General features: G+C 41.1%; 1 protein-coding gene across 2 annotated transcripts in view; it reads left to right on the top strand.

Moving 5' to 3' along the window:
• Window positions 1-24712, top strand: part of abr (ABR activator of RhoGEF and GTPase) — a 118587-nt gene that overhangs the window by 7897 nt on the left and 85978 nt on the right. The window contains exon 1 of one of the 2 annotated variants that reach the window (XM_046410992.1): window positions 11468-12326. The exons of the other annotated variant lie outside the window; for it this stretch is intronic. Within the exon in view, the coding sequence (XP_046266948.1) occupies window positions 12266-12326 (61 nt within the window). The 5' untranslated portion in view covers window positions 11468-12265. Of the gene's footprint in view, window positions 1-11467; window positions 12327-24712 lie in introns of those variants that run through there. 2 annotated transcript variants of the gene reach the window in all.

Genomic DNA, 24712 nt, shown 5'->3' with positions numbered 1-24712 from the left:
TGTTTGCTGAATATGTGCTGGCTACACAGAAAGCCCTGAAACACTGGCTGTTTCCCTCAGTGGGTAAATCATTGTCAGATGATAGCTGATGGGTTCTGAGATTGCTCTTAAGGGGTTTTTCATCATAGCAGGATTTCCCTCAGTACAACCCCAGGCTCAGATAACAACCAGTGAAGTTGCTTCACATAAAATCCTGTGATGCAATGTATTCTGCTGACGTCAGCAGCCACAACTATTAACTGTCGAAACTGAGTAATGAAAGCGGTTGAGGTGCTGGACCAGATTCATGATGGTGAATGTAATATCTTGAAAAAGTAAAGCTTTATTACTGGTACCTCATTTCCCACCAGCTTACTGTTCAGGGGACTTTGGCACACTCCTCTTTGTACATGTGCATCAAATCTTACAATCAACCAAGGCTTTGACCTCCCAGTGATTAGGAACATGGCTATGCTGGGAAGTGCCTTAAGAGGAGCAGGGAGAGACTGCAGGCTAACAGAGGTGGTGATCATCTAGCTGTACCCTCCATCCACCAACAAAAACCCCTGCTACTGTTCCCATCTCCCTTGAGGCAGGGCTGAGCTGTGTTACCCTTCACGAGCCCTCCCTGATTCATCTGATAACCAGAGCCCAGACGAATTGCACCAGCCGTTTCACTTTCTGTTTTTCCTTCAGATTATGGCTCAGTGCTAGGATTTTAGAAAGGGGAATACAGAGGTACAGGAACCACAAACTCATTAATGATGCCGTGTGTTGTCTCTCAGTTTAAACCAAGTTGAGATGAGTAGCTGCGAAACAAAGGGGCGGCTGAGAGTGGTGGTTTTCCTGTCAGTTAACTGATTCATACACCACAGCTAAATGAACAATCCACTCATGAGTCTTCCAAAAAAGTGACGTCAATAATCTGTCCCGCTGTTGTCACTTTGTAAATGAACAGAGATGCAGGAAGAGCACATTACCTACGTAAAACGGAGATTACATTTATCTAAAACAGCCAACCCCACCTTTTCTGTGGTCTCCCAGCTCAGAGCAGAGAAGACACCTCTCTTCATTAAGTTCTCAGAAAGGTTTCCGCTTTCTGTTCGTCACCTTAGATCTCAGTCTCTGATATCTAAAGTGATTCTGATCAGAGTGCCACTCTGATTCTGATCAGAGTGCCATTTGGTTACCATTTGATAATAATGTAGCTGGTGTAAGACTTGAACATATTTCACAGTACCCAAGCATTCTGAGTCTCTCTTGAAAAAACGAGTTGTTTTTCTTGTGCTGCATCATATGAGCTCAGTTAAAAGCAAACTAAATCACTTATTAATTTATGACTTCTATTGACATAATACAGATGCAGACATGCACAAACAGGTCAGCTCTTTTTTATTGTTAACTTTTAGAAAAACTTCCGCTTGGTCTGAAATAAAAGAAAGCAAAACATCACTTCTGATTGGCTGGCTGCTATGGCTGCCATGGAGACCCCCAGTTTGGTGGTTGCGGAATAAGCTGGAGGGCGTGTGTGTGTGTGTGTGTGTGTGTGTGTTTTACTTACCTTGTGGGGACAAAATCTGTTTACACAGTTACAGGTGGGGTAGGGTCTCAACTTCCTTATGGGGACAAAATGCAAGTCCCCATGATGTATTATTGACATTTTTTTATTTCAGCGTGCCTTTTTATTCTGTTTTTATTTTATATCAGCATTTTTTCCAACAAGAATGTTATTTTATATTAAGTTTTGTTTTATGATTTTCATGATAATCCATTTTGTTTCATAATGTCCCTTTTTATGATGGTGTTGCTAACAGTCACCACTCTATTAACTTTCAGTCAACATGCTTCCTGCTTCTTTTAAATTAGCGGGTTTGAAAACAGACACCCATATTTAGCTAGTTAGCTCCTGTTAGCAGAGCTACAACAATCCTAAAGTTATTCTGAATCAACTATCTATTGTCTACCGCTGTAAATGAAGAGAGTGCACTGACACTAACAACAGCTTATTTAACTTATGTTAAATAAGCTGTTACATGTCGGACAGGTAACAGGCATTTGGATATTGTTGGAAATATGAATATGAGAACACATAATTGCTAATACCAAATAATAAATCTATAATTTATGGATCAGCCATGTTGCGTCAAGCTTCTGTTTTTGAAGGTATGAAACAAAAATTCAGCTCATTAATGAGAAGGGAGAGTTGTGTAATGAAATGGTGATTGGTGTGTCAGTAATCTGATCTAGTCATACCTTGTTGTTGGACACTTGACAGACGAGGAGCTCAAAATGGTAAATGTAAATGTTTTGCACATGGTTAGTTTCCTGTGTTTTTGTCGTTTCATTTCCACTGTATGAAATGTCCAGCAAACACGTTGTGATTACAGTCATGGTCTCGTTCTGTCCCTGAATGCAGACCTCGTGTTCTCCCTGCTGGTGTGTGAAGCTCTCATGGTGACAGTGTTACCGTGTCAGATGGCAGCCAGAGGAAAACTGTTTTCATGTGCTGTCGTGGGCGATCACCTCTGTGAAGGAGACTTGGCTCAGACTTTTAGTTTTCATAGCTGTCACAGTAGGCAATGTTATCATGATCCGACTTTCTTTTTGCTCTGAGCACAAGGTTATTCTTTCTCAGTGCTATGACATATCATTTCCTCCAGCATTTGTCACTCCTTCCCTTCTGTGACCCTCTCAAAAAAGCTGTGGTGGTGTCACCTACACACCAGGGAATAAAAAATTCAAACAGTGATATTCACTGAAGTATAGCAGTGTTAAAACACCTGTACAAAGCAGACGAAAACATTCTCAGTTCCCTGTCCTATTGTGCTTTGGTTATTATGTTGTGGGCTTTTTGTGTTACATTTATCACGTTCACTTCCTGTTACTAGGTAGAGAAACAGATGGATAAATAAAAAGATAAGTGAATTGGAAGGTTTACACTTTCTTCATAATAGAAACTTGCCACAAGTGCTTGTTTCTCTATTTATGCAACAACATAATAACATAACAGTAATAATAATAGTTATTTCTGTAATATGCCACTCAGGATAGGAAAACTCACCCACCTGTTAAGTCAGTGTAAGAGAAAGGAAAAAAGTATTAGAGTTTCAGGTCACATGAGCTCCTGCCGTGGGTATTGAGTGTCACTGTGTGTGATCCCATGTGGAAATTATAGATACACAGAGTCTGCAGGTCTAGGGTTAAAAGTATAGGCATAACATTATACATAGAAGGCGATTATTCCATTCGAAAGATGTGTCTTCCTTCCACGAGTTCAAGCTGTTTGCACAGTGTTAAGGAACTCCCTGTCGGACCAGACATTGTTTGTTGGTGCATCATAATTGCGTTCTACCCTCAAGGACTTGGCAAAGGAAAAGAGAGCAATGCAACCCAGTGCTGTTTGCTATCAGGTCTGGATTTTAGGTCACGTTAATTATGCAACTCTCCCAAACACTGCCTTCATTGTATTGGATACTTCGTGTTTATATGCCATTTTTGCTCAGTGTATAGAGGATTTCATTGTTGATTCTGATGACATCAGTCTTTGAAACTATATGTTCTCTTCTTTGCTATTGTCACAGCCCCTGCACATTCATAACAGGCACCTGTTGACTTGTTCTGTGACAGGTTGTGGTGAGGTGGGTGGTATCATGTGAAAAAGTGACGTTAATGCATGCTTTCTGTAGGGGCTAGCAACCAAAGCATGACATTTTTTCAATAAACTTAATGATGTCAGTGCTAAAATCCATAATCTCAAGATGTATTTTAACATAGGAGGACATATATTGTTTTTATCTTTTAGCACAGCTGTAAAGATGCTATAAATGTGTGACAAATGATTCTGATGCAGCAGTGTGGTTATTCTCTGGTTCAGAGCAGTAGTTGTCTGACAATGAATCCATACGGGTGCAGCTTTCATTCTCAGTTTTAAAGTGAGTGTCCCTGTCATGTGCCAGTGAGTACATGCAGTGTATTCAGTCCTTATGATGCAGTTAACCTGACTCAGGAGGTGTGCCAGCTGGCCAATCAGCATCTCTGCAACTGACACTTTATCAGGAATTGTGTTTGTGGAGTCTTTTATTTCCAATGATAATCCGATTAGGAAAAGCTATAATTGTTTTTACCATGAGCCTTTGAGAAACTGCAAGGAACTGTTCATCAGATCATCAGAGAATGCTCCCAGTTTTTGCTTTTTATCCCTACAATGCTCATGTCACTGTTGCCTGCAGTCATACTGAAAGTTACCCCAAAGGTAAAAACATAATTGGTCCTGCGAACTCAAACACACTGTGACATATTGCTAGTGAGAGCTCACCCCCATGTGGACATCTGTGAGAATGACAGGTTTTCTGTTATAAGCTTGTTTTCATTCTGTAATGTTTCAGTCTTTGTATGTTTTTCAGATTGGCTTCCATTTTTGTAGTAATAATGACACTTGTTCCCCATATTCATTAAGCGTATTTTGACTGTGCTTCTTTTAATCTGTCTCTTGTGAGCTACCCTTTTAAGGTAGTTCAAAATACCGTAATGGGAATTAGAGCTGTTAATTATTTGTGTTAATTTAAATTGTTGTTAAAGTTTCCTAACATGGCTGCAGCTTTTCCCAGACATCAACCATCAATGGGCTGTCTGCAGTCCATTGGAAACTCAGCTCATTTGTCTGACAGGAATTCAGTATGTGTATGTAAAAATATATACTGCCAATAAAGCTGAGTCTATCTTACAAGTATTAATCACAATGTTTTGAATAGTCTGAGTGTAACTTTTTTTTTTTACTGTCGAATTCAAACTGCCCTTATCGATTTTGTGGCTGTATGTCCACTGGAAGTTTGCTGGGCATTTTCCCCATGATAATGGACTCTTGAATCTAAAATTCTTACTCATGATCCCTCCCCATCACATTACTTCTCTTCTGTCTTTAGAACATTTCTGTCCACCTTGCACTGAAGATGTTGATCTGAACTTGTGTTGACAGAAATTTAACACTAGAGTGCAGTAGTTCTTTACAAACACATCAGTACCTTCGCTGTAATCCCTGACCACCGTCTTGTTATGAGGTGTGTGTGCTTGTCTGCGTAACCTGAGGGTGGCTTTGTAGTTTATAGTCAGATGCTTGATGAAATCCGTTGGTTTGGAAGTTAAGCCAGGTGTTTTTATTGTCTTCTTAGCTATTTACAGTCGTACAGTACACAGTGAAACGAGACAACGTTCCTCCAATAGGGACAAGTCAACACAATACAATACAGAGTATGTATATACATACTATACAACTCTACATAGAGCCACACAAGGACGACACAAGCAACGACAAGAGCCTAGCTTAGAAATCAGTGTGTTGAGTAGATACACACTAACATGGTGCCTTTTCTATGTTGGGTCAAATACTAATGATGAGCAGACAGCATAAATAACACAAGATGTTTTACAGTGCGTGTACATTTGAATGTGTGTGTGAGGGGCAGTTCTGCTTATCTGGTGTCTGTCCAATCACAGCATGATTCAGATGATTTCCACATTGACCTCAATAGATCAAAGTGAATTCAGCTGGCAGCAGCATGATGATTGGTCCTGTGAACCCCCCCCTCCACACACACACACATACACATGCAGTGTATGTTTTCATGCCCAATGGGGACATTACATAGACTTACATTCATTTCCTGCAGACCTACTCAAACTAAAAGCGTAACTTGCCTAACCCTAACCCTAACCTTAACCTAAACCTCAAACTCAACCTAACCTTAAACCAAGTCTTGTATTTTGTCCCCATAAGTTAGATGTGTCCCCACGTGTAGCTGTTTTTGTCCCCATGAGATAATAAAAACACGTATATACACACACACACACACACTTTCGTCAGTCTCTTTGTCCCCTCTTCTGTCTTTCTCCTTGACACAAACAGAGTGCAGGCTATTTAAAGAATCTCTATCTTGTCGTAAATCAACGGCTGGTTTAATAAAGAGACAGCAGACACACACAGAGATGCGTCACAGTGGTTGGCTAGACAGGGTGATTCTAAGTAATTGGACGGTCAAGGAGTTAGGGGGGACATCCAGGGCAAATGAGGTGAGGGGGGATCTGGTCTGCCAGAGCACATGCTGTGATTCGGACACACACAGTCACTGTTACGGCTTCTGTCCGCTGTAGCTTTGTCAGTCAGATAGACTTGCTCAGTGGTGACAGCTCAACTATCACAGAGAAGTGTGAACAAGGTCATGCACAGAATGTTCTTACTCTAATAAGGCACACACAGGAGAAGCAGGAGAATCACGAAAGCAACTGTTGATGAATGACTCTCAGTGTGTTTTCGCACTGATATAACCTAGAATTGATGGAGAAAAAAAATACAGAGGACAGACAAAAGACTTATTTGTGCTGCTGAGATAAAAACAAAACCCACAGGGGTTATCACACCATTTCACCTAAAACAAAGGAACTGGCAGACAAAAGCAAACAATAAAAAAATGCCCCAGATGATTTCACGCATTCCCATTTAACTAGCAGACATTCATCACGAGTGCACTCAGGGCTCTTTAATAATGCATAGTCATCTCTCGTCTCTGCTGCCGTCTCCCCCAGCCCCCCCAAAACAAAGGGATGCGTCTGAAAAACATACAGCCAGAGAATATAGTCATCTATATCTTAGGAGTGTGTTCACACAGAGTTCCTCATACTCGGCTGAGAGTAAGTGACCATACAAACACCACATACATGATCCACTGTTAGAAAAAAAGGTTAACTTATTCTTTATTGCATTTGTCTCTGTGTTAATGTTATTAATTCAAGGGCTTTGATTCGCTATGAAGTTTTACACCTTAATAATAAACTTTTAGTTGTGTACTGCCATGTTTTTATTTTAGCGTCCTCAGAAAACTATTAAAAAACTGGTATGCGTTCCCAAGTTAAGTTATTTTCATATTTATGTTTTTAATTGTGCTAGTGGCATGGCTCTATGGATGACCGTGTTGTTCTACAAATTGGGTACACACTGAAATATCTCAAATTTAATACTCTGGTGTACACTGAAATACCTGCAAAACTGACATTCCCATCAGCCCGAGCTGTACTTTGTACAACGTCAGCATGTTGGCATTGTTAATGTAATCTTGTCAGCATGAAGTTAGCATTTAACTCAAAGCATGATGTGTTTAGATACAGAACCACTGGCATGGCTTGTTCACTCTCCTCCTTGGCATATATGTGTATATATATATATATATTTTTTTTTTTTCAATTAAATTTTATTTAAAGTGCCAATTCATAACACAGTTATCCCAAGACACTACGGGTGTGTAACACATTCGAAAAAAAAAAGAAGAGAATCAGAGAGAAACAGGTCTCAGGGCAAAACCCCACACTGAGTAAGGTAAGCATTTGGCAACAGTGGCGAGGAAAAACTTCCTTTTAACAGGCAGAAACCTCGAGCAGAACCAGACTCAGTGTGGACGGCCTTCTGCTGTGACCGCCTGGGAGGGAGAGGGGGGAGAGGAGAGACAGGGAGATGGGGAGAGAAAGGAGAGGGGGGAGAGGAGAGACAGGGAGGATAGAGAGAACAGTGCAGAGTAGGTTTAATTTAATACAGTTTCTTTTGCCAAATTTATAATGAGAAATATTTTTAATATTAAATATCAATTTATCTTTCTACTGAGTGCTTAATTTCTCCCTCTCTCTTTGCCAAGACTAATTTTGTTTTGCCTAAATTATTTCTGTGATTTCTGTTTTGCTCGAATGCTTCATTAGGCCTTTTTGAAGCCACTCATCTTGCTTCAATACAGATGAGTGGCTACAGATGTCTACTTCCTGTGTGTGCAGCCCCAGTCTCTCTCACTCTCTCACTTGCAAACCAGTAGTGCTGGACAACATTTTAAAGTAAATTGGTGGGTGGGTTGAGGAGGGAGTGGGGTATGCATGAGCAGGTTGTTATAAAGGGCAGATTGAGATTTTAACATTTCAAGTTTCTTTATTCTCATCAACCAGTTTTGTTCCAGTGCCAAGCAGAGGGGGGGTGGAGGCAGAGTGGAACCAGACGCCCCTCTGTGGATACTGCCCTTGAGAGACAGTCGAGGGTGGTGACTGGAAAATTAGTGCTATCAACATACCACCCCCCCCCCCTTCCCCACATCCCACAGGCCTGGGGTTGGGGTCAAAATGTTGGCGAAGAGTTAAAGGGTAGATGTGGTTGGGTTGGTGGAGTGGCGTGGGGGGCGGGGGTATCTGGGTACAATGGACAGCATGGGAGGGGTGGGAGAATGGTGGCTGTTTGATTGGCTGGTGGGTTGGTACATTGCCTAATTACACACGCACACACACACACACACACACACACACACTGGTCTTGCCATGACCATTATATTCCTTGCGGCTAAGACAGAAAATCTATTAAAATTTCAAATAAAGAATCTGAAACAGCTTTGCTTAAGTGGTAAATTTTCTTTGTAATTGGTTGATTTACCATGGAAATAGACCGACCAACAGCCTGTTAATGGGAGCTTAAACAGTGATGACCGCTATGATTATATTGGGGGTAAAATAAATTGTGTTCCAGTAAACCATTTCCATCCATATCTGATAAATGTTGTATATAGCTTCATTATGTATGCACTAAATCCATGATGATTTTGTCTCACTCATGTAGAAGCTGTTTTTGTTTTTTTTGAATAATACTTATTCACACTTTCAAAAGAAGCTTTTTGTGGTGGCCTATTAAACAGCTGTTCATTAGAAACAGCAGAGTGGATAATCAGATTTCCAGCAGGAGTTGGTGGTGCAGAAGCGCTCTAACTCAAATTTGACTCAAATCTAAATATGCCTTTGAGCATCATGCAATACAGTGGGTTGCTCACAGTGGGATGACATGCATGATCAAAGGCAAGTATTGATTTTAGGCTTTATTTGTGTTGTAGTCCTTATCTATCTAGTAATGATGTATTGTCTTTTTGTGCTAGTACACCCACATTAGTTGCAGACACTCGTGTGACTCTCTGCAGATGTTCACAACCATAGACTGCACAGACTGACTCCACCTGACCTGAAGGCGAGCTGAAACAATGCACCTTTTTTCCTGGGAAAAGCAGTTTTGATTTGGAGACATTTAAAATTATGATAGCCTGCAGCCAAGATCTTATCCATCCACTCAATCCACCTGCTTGGCCATTATTCCAACACACATACACACAAACGCAGAAATTGGAGGACTGTTGCTGAATGTTGACCTTTCTGGAGAATGAACATGAATTACTGATGTGTTGAGCTCTTTTGTTATGTTACAAAGAGCAAGACTGCCCCCCAAACATCTGCAGCTAGACAGATACTTCAGCTGCTCTTACCTGAACCTACTGTTCTAGCTGGATGGCTGTGCGAGTAGTATTTTTTTTCTGTGTGTCAAGGGGTTGTAGAGACAGTTAGTTCGGCCCTTTTTACTACACAGCTTGACTGCCTATAAATATTTGATAAATGCACGTTTGTGACGCTCCAGGAAGACTAATATGCAGCTTGATGTGTTTGCATATATGGGGTGTGTGTGTGTGTGTGTGTTTTCTTTGTTTGGTTTGCCCCCAAAATGATGAGGGCTTTGGAGCAGTCAGGTACATGCACACTCAGAAAGTGTGTGTGTGTTTCCATCATGTGAGACAGAAACACTGTATTGTCCGGGATTTAGGACAATGGATGTGCAGTTTATAAATCTATTTTTGATGAAGGGCCACTCATCAACCCTGTGTTCCTCTCTGCTTGCTTAGCTTTCCCTTTACATTACACAATGTATGTGTGTGTGTGTGTGTGTGTGTGTATGTGTGTGTAGTCGCATTTTTTTCATGCAAGTGCTTTCTTCTTTCTAATGACACACTTATATTCATTAACAAGCCTGACATACATTAACACATGCAGGCTTACTTTAAATGCCTTGACACACACACACACACTCATAAGACCTCTGGCTAGATCAGCTCTGGGGGTTCCCTGTTATTGATGTGGATGTGTGCGTGTGTGTGTGTTTTCTCCAGCTGGCACATAAGAGCTCTGTAGCCAGACAAAGAGCAGCGCTCGGGGCCCGGTGCTCTGCCTTGGAGGGGGGGTTCCTCCTGTCAGCCTTTGTGTCCTAATTGAAGTTTTTCTGCCTCTCAACCCTCCCATCTTTCCTCCCCCATGCTGGTTAGAGGATGAGGGGGGGAGGAGTGGACCTGACATCAGTTTGAGGGGAAGGTTTTTTTTCAGGCTTTGTTGCTGCTGGCATGATGTTCGTTTCTAATGTAGCACATACGTGCATAAACACAGAGTTAGCTGGGCCTGATGAAGAGAAAGGGCGTCGTGTGGTGATGCCATCAGCTGTGTCTCTGGGAACACGACGCAACAGGAGAGCTAATGTGCTAAATGAACGGATGTGCCCATTAAAACCTGACAGATAATATGAAGTTAATAAAGCAGACTTTGAAATTGGATCATGACAGACTATTGATTTGTTTGCTTTGAAGGATGAGGGTTGTACTTTGACCTAATTTCTGTATGATAGGGTTTCAAAAATGTACTCATGACGTTGTTTTTAATGCAGCTATAGTCAGATATTGTAAAAAAAAACATTTAGTAGGCAAAGATTTTCTGAATCCTTTTATTATATGGTTTCATACCTAAGAATATATGTAGAGAAGAAGAATGACTGTTAGGCCTGAGTGATTTGATGAAAATATTGGTGATGTACATTGTATGACACATGATACTTTTGTATTTTGTAATCAAAAGGCCATTTGTAGAAAAGAAAAATCCGTTATAGATCCCAGCATGTTTTCCATTCTGTATTGTGTCAGCTGCTCAGCTGACATCAGTATTCAGCTCGGTCCAACCACCTTTCCACAGTTGCTACATGCACATTCACGCTCACACCCTCATGTCTGAGTGTCTCTTTCATGTTCTTCCAGTGTATGTGTGTGTGTAGATGATGGGGTCAGAGCACGTGGCTATGAGAACAGGAGATGTGAGTAGTTTAAAATGTGACATCTGAATCAGTCACTTTCTGACTGAATGAGTGACTCTGTTTCTCACACAGGAGCTCATTGTTGTGCGTGGCAGTCAGGCGGCAGTGATCTTGAGCTCATCATATCGTGCATATCCTACCATCGTGCTTCAGAAGCCTGCCAAAAAAAAACAACACACAAAAAAAAAGCGAAAGAATACACGCAAACACATAAAACCATCCTCAGGAAGCGGCAAACAAATCTCGTCTTGGGGCTAGTTTGTCCTTATGTATGGGTGTATATATAAAAAATGTTTTAGAAAAAAAATATATCCCGCAATTGCATTTTCATGATACCTTACTTACCTTACATTTCTTAGGTACACTGCCTTTGACTTGAAATTGAGGAATTCAGATCAGGTTTAAATAATGTGGGAATTGGTGCACCTCTTTTGTGGTGTTATAGTTGGCTTTGCTTGTTTATGTTGTTTGTTATTTGTATTTATTGTCTCTTCAGTATTTTTATGCTGCTGTCTTGCTTAGGTTATCTCTTGATAAGGACTTCACGAAAGAAGTTAAATATCAGTGAGACTTTTACCTTGTTAGATAATGACAAAGCAAAAGAGAAGAAAAGCAATGATATGAATATGGAGAATTAAGGCTTCAGGAGCAGGGTAGGGCAAAGTGAAGCAGTTGAGGTTGCACACTGTGACTGAGAGCTATTCACCTAAAACACAGACAGAGACAAGACAGCGAAAGAAACTTTGATATTCATTCAGTGACATAACGTAAAGAGAGAATATCAGAGAGTCAGGGAATCTGCCAGTTAATTCATGTTTAACATAAGCGTCGTTCATCTACAGTCATGCTTTTCCTCTGAATTCCTGCCTCCTCTCAGAGAGAAAGAGTGATGAGCCATTCGCACAGAATTGAGAGAGAGAGAGAGAGAGAGAGAGAGAGAGAGAGAGAGAGCGAGAGGAGGGGTGGATGGAAGTGAGCGAGCAAGCCAAAGAGAGAGAGAGGGAGTGCTTCTCCCTTCCCCTAGCAACGGTCGGCTGTGGTCGTCTCCAGCCTGTTGTTTTCTCTCTCTCTCTGTCACACACACACACACGCCACTCACTTATACACTCTTTCTTCGACTCACTCACTCGTCTGCCTGTTGGACCCCGGGGTGTCTTTTGACATTTTTTCCAAATGATTCTTTTTGCTTCTTCATGCGAGATGAAGACTGTTTTTCAAGGATAAGGAGAAGAAAAGAGACGACGCAAAAAGCAGCAACAGATAAGGACTGCAGAGATAAAAACGAAGCAGAGTGACTGAGGAAAGGGAGAGAAAAGGAGGATGGAACCTCTCAGTGCTCGTGGTCTGCCCCGGCTGTCCTGGATCGACACCCTCTACAGCAGTACGTATTCCTCCATCCTCCGATTTAGTCTTCTCCACACATCGCTTCCCATTTATCTTTGCGCTTCTCTTTACCTCTAGCCATTTTACCCAGCAACCCCCTCCTTCTCCATCTCATGGGCTGCCTGTTCGTGTTACAAGCAGAGCTACATGCACACGGAGAACACTTTGCATTTTTTCAGGACTTCTAATTAACGGGCATCACTGTGGCTGTCCATAACAAGATGGTCAAACCCTCCCCAACTCCTCCTTTTGCCCCCGTTCACCCATAGTGGTAACAACTCGTGTCTGTTGTTGTTGTTGAGCTTTTTGTTTGCTAGCAGACACAGAGACGGGGGAAAGCCTGGGGAAACTGTGTGTGAGAGAGCGTGAGTCATGCTTACAACCTGGAGGTAGAACTTTATGTTCCAACCTATCGAGGACACAAGCTGTCTGCTGTTGAATTTTTAATCTGCTCTTTATTGTGGACTTCATGCTGTGCTGGAGACACAGTCTGACATGTCAAACTGTAAGCTGCACTGTTTTCAGATCAGGCAGCTGTAGCGCATTCAGGTTAGGAAGAGACAAGACGGAGTTAGGAACAGACTGTGACATTCATTTAACCATATAAATGCAACTTTTTCTAGAAAAAGAATATTTTAATGAGAATGATTTACATAGAACAGAAGTTGAACATGTTTTTTTTCCCACTTTAATTCAGAGCAGTGAGTGTACACTACTTTGCAGCAATTATGCACATCCCCATTGTAGCAGCTGTGATTCCCTGTTGTTATATGCTGCTGTGACACTGTGTGTGTGTGTGTGTGTGTGTGTGTGTGTCCGTGTCCGTGTGTGTGTTTTTGGGCACATGACACAGCCTTTTGGGATTTGCTCTGCTGTTTCACCATTGTTACCCTGCCTTAATCTGCAGAGATGGAGTATCTAGGAGAGGAAGAGGGAGACAGAGTGGTGGTGTTAATGATTTTAGCGATACAGAAACAGAAACCCAAATTATAAGTATGTTGTAAGAAGTGTATTTGGTGGGCAGCTGTTGCTTCAGTTCTTCAGAGAGGTCAAAAGACTCACAGAGGCGCTGAAGGTAGCTACATCGTGTTAATAATAATGTCATCATGTTGGACAGTCATCGGTCTGTTTATTCTGTTAATTATCAAAAGTGTATCATTTTGTGTATTATTATCTCTGTAGCTGAGTGTTCTACTCAATGTGGTGTGAAAATCAGTAACTGCAACATAAATGTGTGGTTGTGGTGTGACAATTGAACTACACATGTTTAGTTTTAGAAATAGTTTAATACTGACTAAGATTTTCAGTCCACGTGTCCTGGAAGATTTTAGTGTCCCTGACAAATGACAGAAATTCTGGTCAAACATAGCCTTTAAAAAGAAGTTACTGATAGCACTGATGCATGCAGAGTCCGTATTTGATGACCTCAGAATAGGAATCAACAATTACTTTTCTCTTTATCGCCCCACCTTTGAATCTATTCAGTTTGGGCTTGTGTTTGCAGAGAAAGCCTTGCAAGTTTTCTTCCTACAATTTGTGTTACTTTTGTGAGTTGGACTGTAGTTTCATTTGTGTATATTCACCCCAAACAGCCAGAATACCTTTTTGTACACTTTAATTTGATGAACAGTAGCAGGCACCAAGGGTGTGTTTGTGTTCAGTTCAGCCTCTGACTAAACTCAGTCTAAACTGCTAAACACCCTGCTAAACTGCTCCTTATAAGAGCAGGGTCCAGTTGTGCACCCCTACAGGAGCCCTTGCTCTCCCAACAGCCCTCTCTTCCCATAACCAAACTGAACTCTGTATATAATTGCATTATACAAAAAAGTGCTTCATGTTTGGTGTGGAAATTATCAGGAAATTATAGTCTTGATGTTTAGATAACCGCATGGTGGCTGTAGCTTCATATTGAGAATACAGACATGAGAGCGTTATCTCATCTAACTTGCTGCAAGAAAATGAATTAGTGTAATGTATTGTTGGCCTTTTCCTCAAAATCATCATTTTCTAGTACCCTTGAATGCATTTTTTCAATGGATTAGCACTGAATTCTGAGTGCATGCATTTAGTACACTTTTCAAAAATAGATTAGGTCAGTGTAACTGGATGATAATGAATTTAGATCAGTGGGGATTTTATAGTCTGTGTACTATTTTAATATTGCTATTTTGGTTCTGGTATTGTTGTGACCAGAGACAGAATAACTTAACACCTCATGTGCTTTAACACATTTAGAATTCTGTGAAAGGGTGCATGTGTACTATAAAAGATAGAATATTAACATTACAACATGCTCGATCAGGGCTTTACTATGAGCTTTTCTGAGGGAAAAAGGGAACAATCCTTTTATGCACCTGTCATTTCATCATGCTTTTGCTTTCCCACCATCCTTTATCCTATCCTTCATGTGCCTGGCTGTGCCACTGTGTGTGTATTGCATAAGCAAATTTGTATGTCAAGGGCTCCTGAAATGACCTCCTTCCTCCACTCAGGGGAATAAAAATACCCTACCACTTTTTCAAGCTTTTCGAAGGCTAATGTTAAGCACACTCCCTCAGTGCCACTACACTGACCCTGAAACAGCCTATTCACCAGTTCACAGGCTATAGCTCATAACTGTGACTCATACCTGGTTGTTAATGTTGTGTGATGGCCCAGTCCCACCCTTCATTTTGGGTAGTTGAATGCAATGTAGTGAATTGCGAACTTTCTTTCCAGCCACTGAAACTGTGTTAATGGCTCAGTATTAAGCGGTGACCACACATCCTTAACTCTCTGAGTAAAGTGCTGAGTGGATGCTCAAAGCCTCATCAGCTTCAGGAGTCTTTCTGTCCACTGCTTGGCCACAGCTGAACAGGGCAAAAACAAGCTTATCTATCCCACTGCATCTTCTCATTGTTTTTGGTGTACAGACAAATAGAGGTGCATATAAACATGAGACAACAAATAAACAGCTGCACTGGCTTGCAGAATGGTATGCATCCATATACAAATACACAACCTCCAAAAAAAAAAAATCACTGGCCCAGACCTCTCATCAGTCATCCTCTGCCCCACTTGGCCAGGAAGCAGCATAAGTGGTAGACTCCCAGGCGGCTGTTAGTGTTTGTGTGTGCCCGTGCGTGCATGTGCATGTCAGTTTAAAATACTTCAACACAACCTTCTAATATCCCCTCTCATCCTTCTCCTTTTGTTCTTTATTTTATTTTCTTGATCTAAGAAGCTCCTAATTTTTTTGAGTGTGTTTTTCACACACACACACACACATACATTTATGGTTTACTAATGTTATTCTGTAGAAGGGTAAAAGGGTTTTTTGACCCATGATCTGATTTTAGAAGCATTTTGGTGGTGCCATTTTTCTATCTCCAACCAGTTCATTGGTTAGTCCTGCATTGTGTATCATGTTTCTTTGTTGCTTCAGTGGTTTCTATATGTTTAAAATTGTTTCTAACAGCTGCTTTGCACATTTGTGTCATTTAACAGTGAACAAATGTCAGCTTGTTTTGCCTAATTTTCACCTAGTTTTTACTGATATATGATGACATGTTGGGCCAGTTTTTTGGAATATCATATTGCAAAAGACCCCAGACTGATGTCTACGGTTGTTCAAGGCCACATTTGCTTCCCAGTGTGTAATTTCTGTGCATAAACTGCGGTACTATTACTGTCTCTGCAGCCAGAGTGGCAAACTGACTCTGATTTCTGACTCTTGCAGCCTACACTGTAACGTTCAGAGAATTAGCCAGACTCCTCTCTGGCTTGTTTCGGTGCCACGTGATGCTAAAGCAACATCAAAGGAAAAGCTAGATTATGTAAGAGCTGGAATATGGGCATTTTGGCACAGTACAGCCAAGGTGGCACGTGCACATGCACATATGTCAAAATGAATTTCCCTAATCCAAGTCACAGTGAGGAAAGCTTGAATATGTGTGCAGCTCTGAGGGAGTATTAAAAATAAATCTATCCTCATTTCTGTACATCCCATCAGTGTATTGCGGAGTAGTTGAGTTCAGCCCAGCAAGCCATGCTAAAATACCACTGTGTGAGTCAGGGAGGGCGGTTTGCCAGATTGTGAAGGGTTAATATGTGCTGCTTAATCCCCTACTTTCTTATGGCAGTATTTGCAGATTGCAATATGCAATAGTATGTTTGTGGTGAGAAGTAATCTGCTGTCTGTTTTGGTGCCATTCACTCCAATCACAAACTGTGGAAAAAAGTGTGTTTTGACTCATAGGTCAAATCAGATCCACAACAGATTGGATCCTATTTGGAGCTGATGTGGGACAAACATCAAACATACTGAGGTATAATATACCCACCCACCTAAGCAAAACCATGTTTTCAAACTAATAAATCTCTATAATCTTTTTGGAGCAAAATCTTCTTAATCACCATCCTGATGCACATGAAAGAAACTTTATTTGGCTATTAAAATCCTGCATTACTGTGAGAAACATAAATTAGAGTTACTTTGATTGCTTTGTGATGAGACACCTTTGACTTCATCACTCAGCCATGGGTGTTACTGTTGGAGGTTTAAAAGTTGTTTTTAGATGACAGTTAGGACCTTAGACTCATTAATAAAAAGATTATGTGGCTCAGATGTTAACAGTTTTTGGGTTATGCCTCCACATTTCACCTCGCACCGATGGCTTTCTGTGGCTGTCTAATCTTTGGTCTGGTTCCTTAGCTGTGATAGATGGAACTGGCTAGCTACTCCTGGCTGACTTCAATCCAGTCCCAGTTCTGTCTTTAAGTGTTTAATGTTAGTAGTTACTTGGCTGGCATTTGGCCTGCTTCACCCCAGTAAAACAGCAAAGTGATTCTGGATGGCCTCCCAGCAGAGCATCGTAGGGAAATTTAATAGAACTAGGGATGTCTCATTCATCACACCTTACGAAATCTATTTGACCAAACCACCCACCTCTTTTCCTCTCAGTCTCTCTCCGTCTCACTCTGTTTGAATAGCCAGTGGCTTTGTGTCCTTGTTGCCAGCAGAAACAAGTCCAAATCAATGGGATCTGAAAGTATTTCCAAACATGTCATTTGTGGCTTGACACAATACAGCCTGCTTAAACCTTTCGTTCACTGTGAAAATGACGCATTCTTTTATTGCTGCTGTCAGGTTAGATTGTTGGTCAGTAGTTTATTTTAAGCTAAACTTGCCATTGAGCAAAAGTATTGAAATGTAGTGCAGCAAGCATGCACAAGAACTCTTGCTTGCTCATCTTTTGTGTTTGATGGAAAAAAAAGACACCCATATGAATCCTGTTGGAGAACAACTCCGTCTTTCTCTCTCTCTGTGGGTGGAAGATTGTAAATGGTCTATCATACCATTAATATAATTAATTAATTGCCATTTCACTATTGCTACATTATAGTCACCCTAAAACAGCCACTGTGTCTGTCCACTAAACATGAAGACAGAGTGAGGATTTGCTTTTCAGCAACAAAAACATGTTATGTAACTTAATCTGTCCTGTATGTCCATTCTTGAATTCCTGTCTTCCCCCTGCCCAAGCTCCATTATCCTGATCAATAGACGAAGCTGTTCCTTCCATTCACTGTACCGTATCTATAGAAACAGACATTTAAATCTGTTCTCTCACACACGAGCGGGAGAAAGAAACTGAGTCAGCCTGAAGCAGCGTCGTTATGTAATACCGTCATCTCTGCTGCCTCTTCCATGCCACTCTTCCCTGTTTTGTGTTCAGGCATCTTCCTCTTGTTGGGTCTGGTAGGGGGTTCATACATATAAAATTTGCTTTATGTTCGCCTTTGAAAAAAAAAAAAAAAAAGCCAGAAAACAGTTGTGTGATTCTCAAGAGGGGGAACCAAACACTCAATGCTTTGAGTGTGTGGCAGGGAGAGACAGAACCTGGGACACTTTAACTGAGGCTCTTATCTAGCAGGACTCTAAGTTGACAGATACAGCCAATTGAAGCTAATTTTACTAGTACCGTATTTAAGGAGCAATCCACATCACAATGTAAAAACACACTTGTTACATGTAATGGATACAATCGAAAAGAGCATCCATTGTCACTAAGCTTAAACTATGCAGTTGCCCCCTCTTTGCCCAGGTGTTGTCATTTCTCCACCCAAAGGAAATAATAAATGGGAAATTAAGAGTCCGTAGTTTTAAATATCTTTTTGGCCATTTTAATGATCCTGAATTTCTTTTCTTTCAGTCTCTATTAACATGTTATGTCGTACATGTTGTACAATGTAAAATGTCAAAAACATAAAAAGCGAGATAAGTTTTTTTCGTTGGACAGTGACGATATACAGAATTACACATTAATACTAACTGTACAGCTGTAGTGAATAGGCAGCCCCATTAAAATGTGGATATGGCTACTTTCTCAATGTTCCAAGTGAGTGAGTCCAGCTGAATGGAATCAAGGAAAGACTTGGCGGTGGCACTAAGTCGTAAAATTAACTTAGCTTCTTCCATGTCCACATGTTAGGTTACACTCTTCTGTGCCACGGCCACCTGAGTTCATTCAATGACAGCCTTGTGAATAGTAGTTAAAACTCTTGACTCAAAGTACAGTATGTTGTGGCATTTTGACACATGAACATGCTTACTGGGGCTAAATGATTTGGTTAGAATATCCAAATTCAGATTTTCTGATCACTATTGCAAATGTGATATGAAATGCAATTATTTTCTAAAACTAAATTATAGGCAACGTAATTTTATAGTAATAACGATGCTGCTGGTAAGTGATGTCTGACAACCTATAAAGGATTTAATTGTTTGAGCTAATATTAACATCTAATTGATGCATCAAACTGACTTATCTGTGGAGGTTCTCAGTCATCCAGGTCATATTCACTCAAAGAGTTAAAGCAAGGCGTCTGGAGACAGAACTGATGAAGCTGCTTGGATTAGCAGCCAAACGTCTTCAAGCCAAATCTTCTCAAGTCCAGACGCCTTGCTTTAACTCTTTGAATCAAACTGACTATATTTTTCTATTAAATTGGTGATGGTATATCTGGGAGATTCCATGTTTACAAAAACTGTACCCAGAATAAATATACTGAACAAGAACAGAGAGAGACCAAGAGACCGGGGTTCAGCCATAGCTCTGATAATGGAGCTCTTTCTGTTTGAAAATTTTAAATTGTCATTTTGATATAAAAAGCAACAATTTGGCCCTTTTTAATCTTTCACCGCATAACCGGTTAACTTGTGTTTCTTAAACAGCTTATTACATTTGTTTTGTTGCATTTTTCTGTGGGTGCGTTTGTAATAATGATTTTTGTTGTTTGTTTGAACCCAAATCAACTGTGCAAGTCAGTGTTTTACATAAGCATAGAGGAAATATGGAAACATTTTTAACTGAACATAGCATGGCTCTTTTTTGCTTATCACAGGAATCACTGGTTTAAGCTGAGCAATAATCTGGGTACAGTATCTCAGATAGCAGTCATAACATATTCTCCTTTCAATGCTACATGTCTTGCTATCTTTATGTGGGTGAAGCTCTGAAAACCCTTTGTTGTGCTTGATGTGAGAGGGTGTGTCATATGTCTGAGTGTGTTTGTGTTCTGTGAGTCTGTGGGGATCTTCACCATGTCCTGAGGGGCTAGACCTCTGTGTGTGTGTGTGTGCAGGGTATGTTTCCATGGACAGCAGTCATCCTGTAGGGCTATGGTAACCACCAACCCCTTCTTCTTTTGCCACCCATGTCCCTTCCCTCTCAGCCAATCGAGTAAGAGTAACACCACTGTCTCAGCCAATGGTACGGCTGGCATGTTTACATGCTCCCAGAAGGCAAGGGCCATGATTAAGCATTCAGAGTAGTGGAGCGAAAGAGAGGAGAGGAGGGAAAAAGAGGGGGAGACAGGAAAGGGTGATGAGGCCATTATGAGTTGAAAGGGCTGATGGATGCGCTCGAGCTACGACCAGTCACTCAGAAGGACTCAGGTGAACAAACACATATAGGTCAGGTATCAGGTTTTCTTAAATGGGCTCATACTTAAATCATGGTTATGAATCTGACTCCGCACATGTTTGGTTGCATGTTTGCAGTACTGTATTAGAAGCTGCCAAACCAAGAATCTGTCAACCTGCAGGTAGTCATATGTCTCTCATTTTGTGTGTGTGTGTATGTTTAAATGTGTGTCTGTGCATGTCTCATTAAAGATTAATGGCCCCAGTTAGAGTTTGCCTTCTGCTCTCGGTAGGTCCTCTTTCTGCTGAGGTCAAAAAGTGGATGTTCATATTCAGCCTGGTTGTCCTTTTGGCATTATAGAGAGCCTCAGAGAGAGGGGAGAATGAGGACAGAAGAAAAGAATCCAGACAGGTGGAGCGGTTCATACATCTTTTGAGAGATGTTTTATGGGAGGTGGTGGGACTTGATTAGAGGGATGGTCTACAATCGTACGGGGAAAATAGGCTTTATTTTTAGGTTAATCTTAAATAAGGTTATTACCTACGGTGTGATGGATTGGCTGAAAACTCACAGTGCGAGTTAGGTTAGCAGAGGTGCTTGTTTCTTGCCTTTCTCTGTAAATGTAAGGGATATCTGATTAACATTTATAAAGTTGAGTGTTTCATGTTTGCCCAAATAGGATGCTGGCACCATTACAGACTATGATTGCCATGGCGAGGGCACTTGTTTAAATTACTGTCCGCTGTCTATTCACCACTTAACTGTGACCTTTTGTAGAGGGACCAAACTCTAAATCAGTGGAGTGATATTTGCAAGGTCTCTTTGTAGTCTCTCTGTGTGTGTGTGTGTGTGTGTGTGTGTGTGTGTGCAGTGTGCTGACACACTCAATGCCAGATGGCTTTGTGTCTCTGAGTGCTCTTTCAGTTTATCAGGCATCTTGCTGCGTCCCTTCTTACTCTCTTATCTCCTCTGTCACTCTTCCCAGCGTCTTTGTTTAATAGAAATTAACTCAAAGTAAAGCAAATGTTCAGACCATTGCCTGTGAAGTCTGATCATTAGTTTTCATTCACAATTGGAAAACAGGATGATGGGTGACATATGAGACCCCTTGTAGATTTTACTGTGACAGATAGACAGCAGTAACAGTTGGCTAACGGTTGGCAAGTATGAGAAGAGAACAGCACAGCATCACAGCACAACCATGGGAGAGTCAGAAAAATCTGCAGAAAGGCTTGTTTCCAACTGACTTAACAATATTTTCCTGAGAAGTCACATGTGCATTTGGTATGTAGTTTTCTCATCTTCCCTTATGCAGGTGTTTGGCAATACCTGCACTACTGCTGTTATAGCTTCAGGGACAGCGGAGCTGCTGCAATGTGGGATTGTTCTCAGCTCTTTCTTCAGAATATTTTTATTCTCTCAACTTCTGGTCTTGTCTTATAGGCAGAAAAATACCTACTGTCTACTATCTACTGTGAAAGTTTAGTGCAGTTATTCCAGTTTTGTATCAAAAAGGTTTGAATTGACATGCTGGCACCAACATAACTAAAGTGCTCTGTTTTGAACTGTTTGTCTCCAGAGGTTTGTATAGCTTGAAAGTAAAGAAGAAGCACTTAAATATCTGGTTTGGTATGGTGCAATCATGTGCAATAGTTTTCATCATCGGTGAAGGTTGATATACACACGCTGATGCTGCACACTGTTAACAGATTGCTGAACAAGTAATCACGATGACATAATCCTGTCTTCATAATATCCACATAGACTGCTCAAATAAATGATAAAATGCTCTTGTAAGTAGTTAGATCCAGTAGGAAGTTATATTCTCACTTGAAGTGCACACCCACACACTGCCAGTTTGAGTTTTTATCTTCATGCCTCTTTTTGGCCTAATTAGTTTCCAGATGGGTTTCTCCATTGTCACAAACCTTCTCATCATTTTTTTTTGTGCTCTGCCTGACTCCCGTGGGAGAGGGTCTCTCCTTTTGATGTCAAAGACTTGCTCTTTTCTGCCTTTCATTTTTGGAAACTTTAATGGCGTTACTGTGATGGGAAACATTAACCTGCCTGAGCAGCACACTACTGCTCAGGGCGTCCTCTTCTATCTGACACATCTAGAAGAGGTGACAGAGTGTTTGATACAAAACGCTCTGTCTTTAATCTGCATCATATTCATCTAATTGGGCTGAGGAGTGTAATAAATAGACAGTACAATCACTGCCAGGGTTGCCCTGAGGGCCATCCACAGCCGCTTGCATTTTAATAGCTTCAGTCGTTGTAGCTCTTTTGTTTCACTGCACAGTTTGATACACTTTCCATTAGCACATGCCCACGAACGAACGCAGAGAGTACTGCTGCACACTGAGGTGCAGATGCCCACACAGTAGAGCGGCTTTACAGTACGTTGCTTTGCTGAATGTGGGTGTGTGTTGGCAGTAAATAGCTCTAAAGTACATGTGGAGGATTGATTTACTTGTACCTGCTTACAAACACAGGGAGGACGGTGCAAGGTGGAATGTGGGAGATAAAATAAGGTGGATTAGTAGGGGTTTGTGTTTGTGTCTTTTTGTGTGTGCGCATAGATGTGTCTGCTCTCGAATGCGACCTCTTGTGTACTTGTGTTGCAGACAGACATAGCTTCAGGCCATGTGTACGGCAGTGGTTGTCCTAATCTATGGAAGCAGCGGGTTGTATCCAACCAGTTCGAGCCTTGGGATTTAGACTAGCTAATTACAATGTATAGTGGCTGGCTGCCATGGTAACATTGGTTGGTTGGGTTTGGGAGCTGCAGGGACAGAGGCTGTAACAGCAATTCATGCATGAGGCTCTGCAGTGGAGGGGGTCCTTATCTCTTGCGACCTACAGGCATATGGCACATGAAGATATGCAGCTGTAGGAGAATTGTCATTCATTTGAGGTATAAAGGGACAGTATTGCCTTTTATCGGACTCTTCACTTGACAGGGAAGTGCTCTAGATGTGTGCTCACAGGTTGTGAAGTGAATAATGGGCACACATCTTCATTAGCACCATCTCAGTACATTTGTAGTGGAATGCACACACAGTGTACAACAGCAAAAGGCTCATCTGTCCGAATGTGTTAGATGCTTTGTACTGTTTAGGTTTTGATTTTAGATCTGCAGCTCTCCTGTCATTTTCCATTAAAGCACAATAGTTTGAAGCCATCGCTTCCTTTTTCCCTCGCTGTCTATGATTTCTTTTGTCTTTCTGTCTCTCCCCAGTAACTATTGTGTGGGAGTCCTGCAGATTATTGACCTTTTTAAAGTGCTCTCAGCCTGTTGCCTGAGCACAGTGGTTAGCTCAAGCTGAGGAGCTGACCCATTATCATCTGTATCAGGCTGAATGAGGGGAAAGGGGGAACAAAGACCCCAGCTTAACTTCAGGACTCACAGACTTTCAGACGGCAGCTGCTCACAGCTCTTGACACTGGCTTACTTAGCGTCATTTAGCATTACTGTAACATCAAACCCATGGAAAATAGTGTCCTATTCATTGAAGTGCAAGTGGCACACACTGGCATTTCACTGCAATTTTGGGTTGGAATCACTAGAATAATTCTCAGGTAATCCTATAATCTATGGTTTACATCTATGAAGTAGAATGACGGTCAATAAAGAGAATATATTTTATTATTTCAACAATGAATAAGTCCATCAGAAGTAAATTAGTATCAGATTTGATTTGATTTCTTCAAATAGACTTGCTGAATTCAAACATAAGCCAATCACCTCTGATCTTGAGGCAGTTGTTGGGGGATATTCAAAGTGACCATGACTCATTCACACCTTTCCACGCTGCAGTGTCCACGCACATCCTGTGTTCATTTGAAACTAACGTGGTCGATTATTTTTAGAGCATTAAGCTGTAAAAGCTCTTTGTAGCTTACACCTTCAGTATATGCTGCATATGCTTTATAGATCACACAGGCTGCAGTGGATGGCTGGTTCAAGTGAACAGGTCCTCATTAATCCTAGTTCAGGTGAGTTTTTGTATAGATGCTTAGAGACTTGGAGAGAAATGGATATAACTACATGAGCACTTCATCCTCGTATGTTATTTTCTTGTTATTTTTATGGAGCCATAAGTTTGTTCCAGCGCCGTTTGTCTTTTTTCCTGTCAGAAAATATTACGTTAATTGTCGTGTTTTCATGTTTTTGTAGTGACCTCCACTAGTGAATTTAGTTTGTTTATGCACCTCATTACAAAGACAGTCAAAGCAGAACCTACCTAAATCTAAGATTCACCCGTTTTTCCAACAGATCCCATCCAAAACGTCACTCTGCTTTGCTACAGTGTGCAGTGTGTGCTGAGCACCGTATTTCCTCACTTACAAACTTATGCTCTTCTTAGCTAACGAGATATGCTTCAAATGTACAATCAACCTTTGGTGATTTAGAGGATGTCTCACCTTCTTTAATTCAACCCATAACTGTTTCTTGTACAAGACTGCGCTGTAG

The sequence above is a fragment of the Scatophagus argus genome, chromosome 14 (genome assembly GCF_020382885.2).
Source record: "Scatophagus argus isolate fScaArg1 chromosome 14, fScaArg1.pri, whole genome shotgun sequence".
Lineage (NCBI taxonomy): Eukaryota > Metazoa > Chordata > Actinopteri > Scatophagidae > Scatophagus > Scatophagus argus.
Note: the sequence above shows the minus strand (reverse complement) of the source record. Positions and strands in the feature narration are given on the sequence as shown.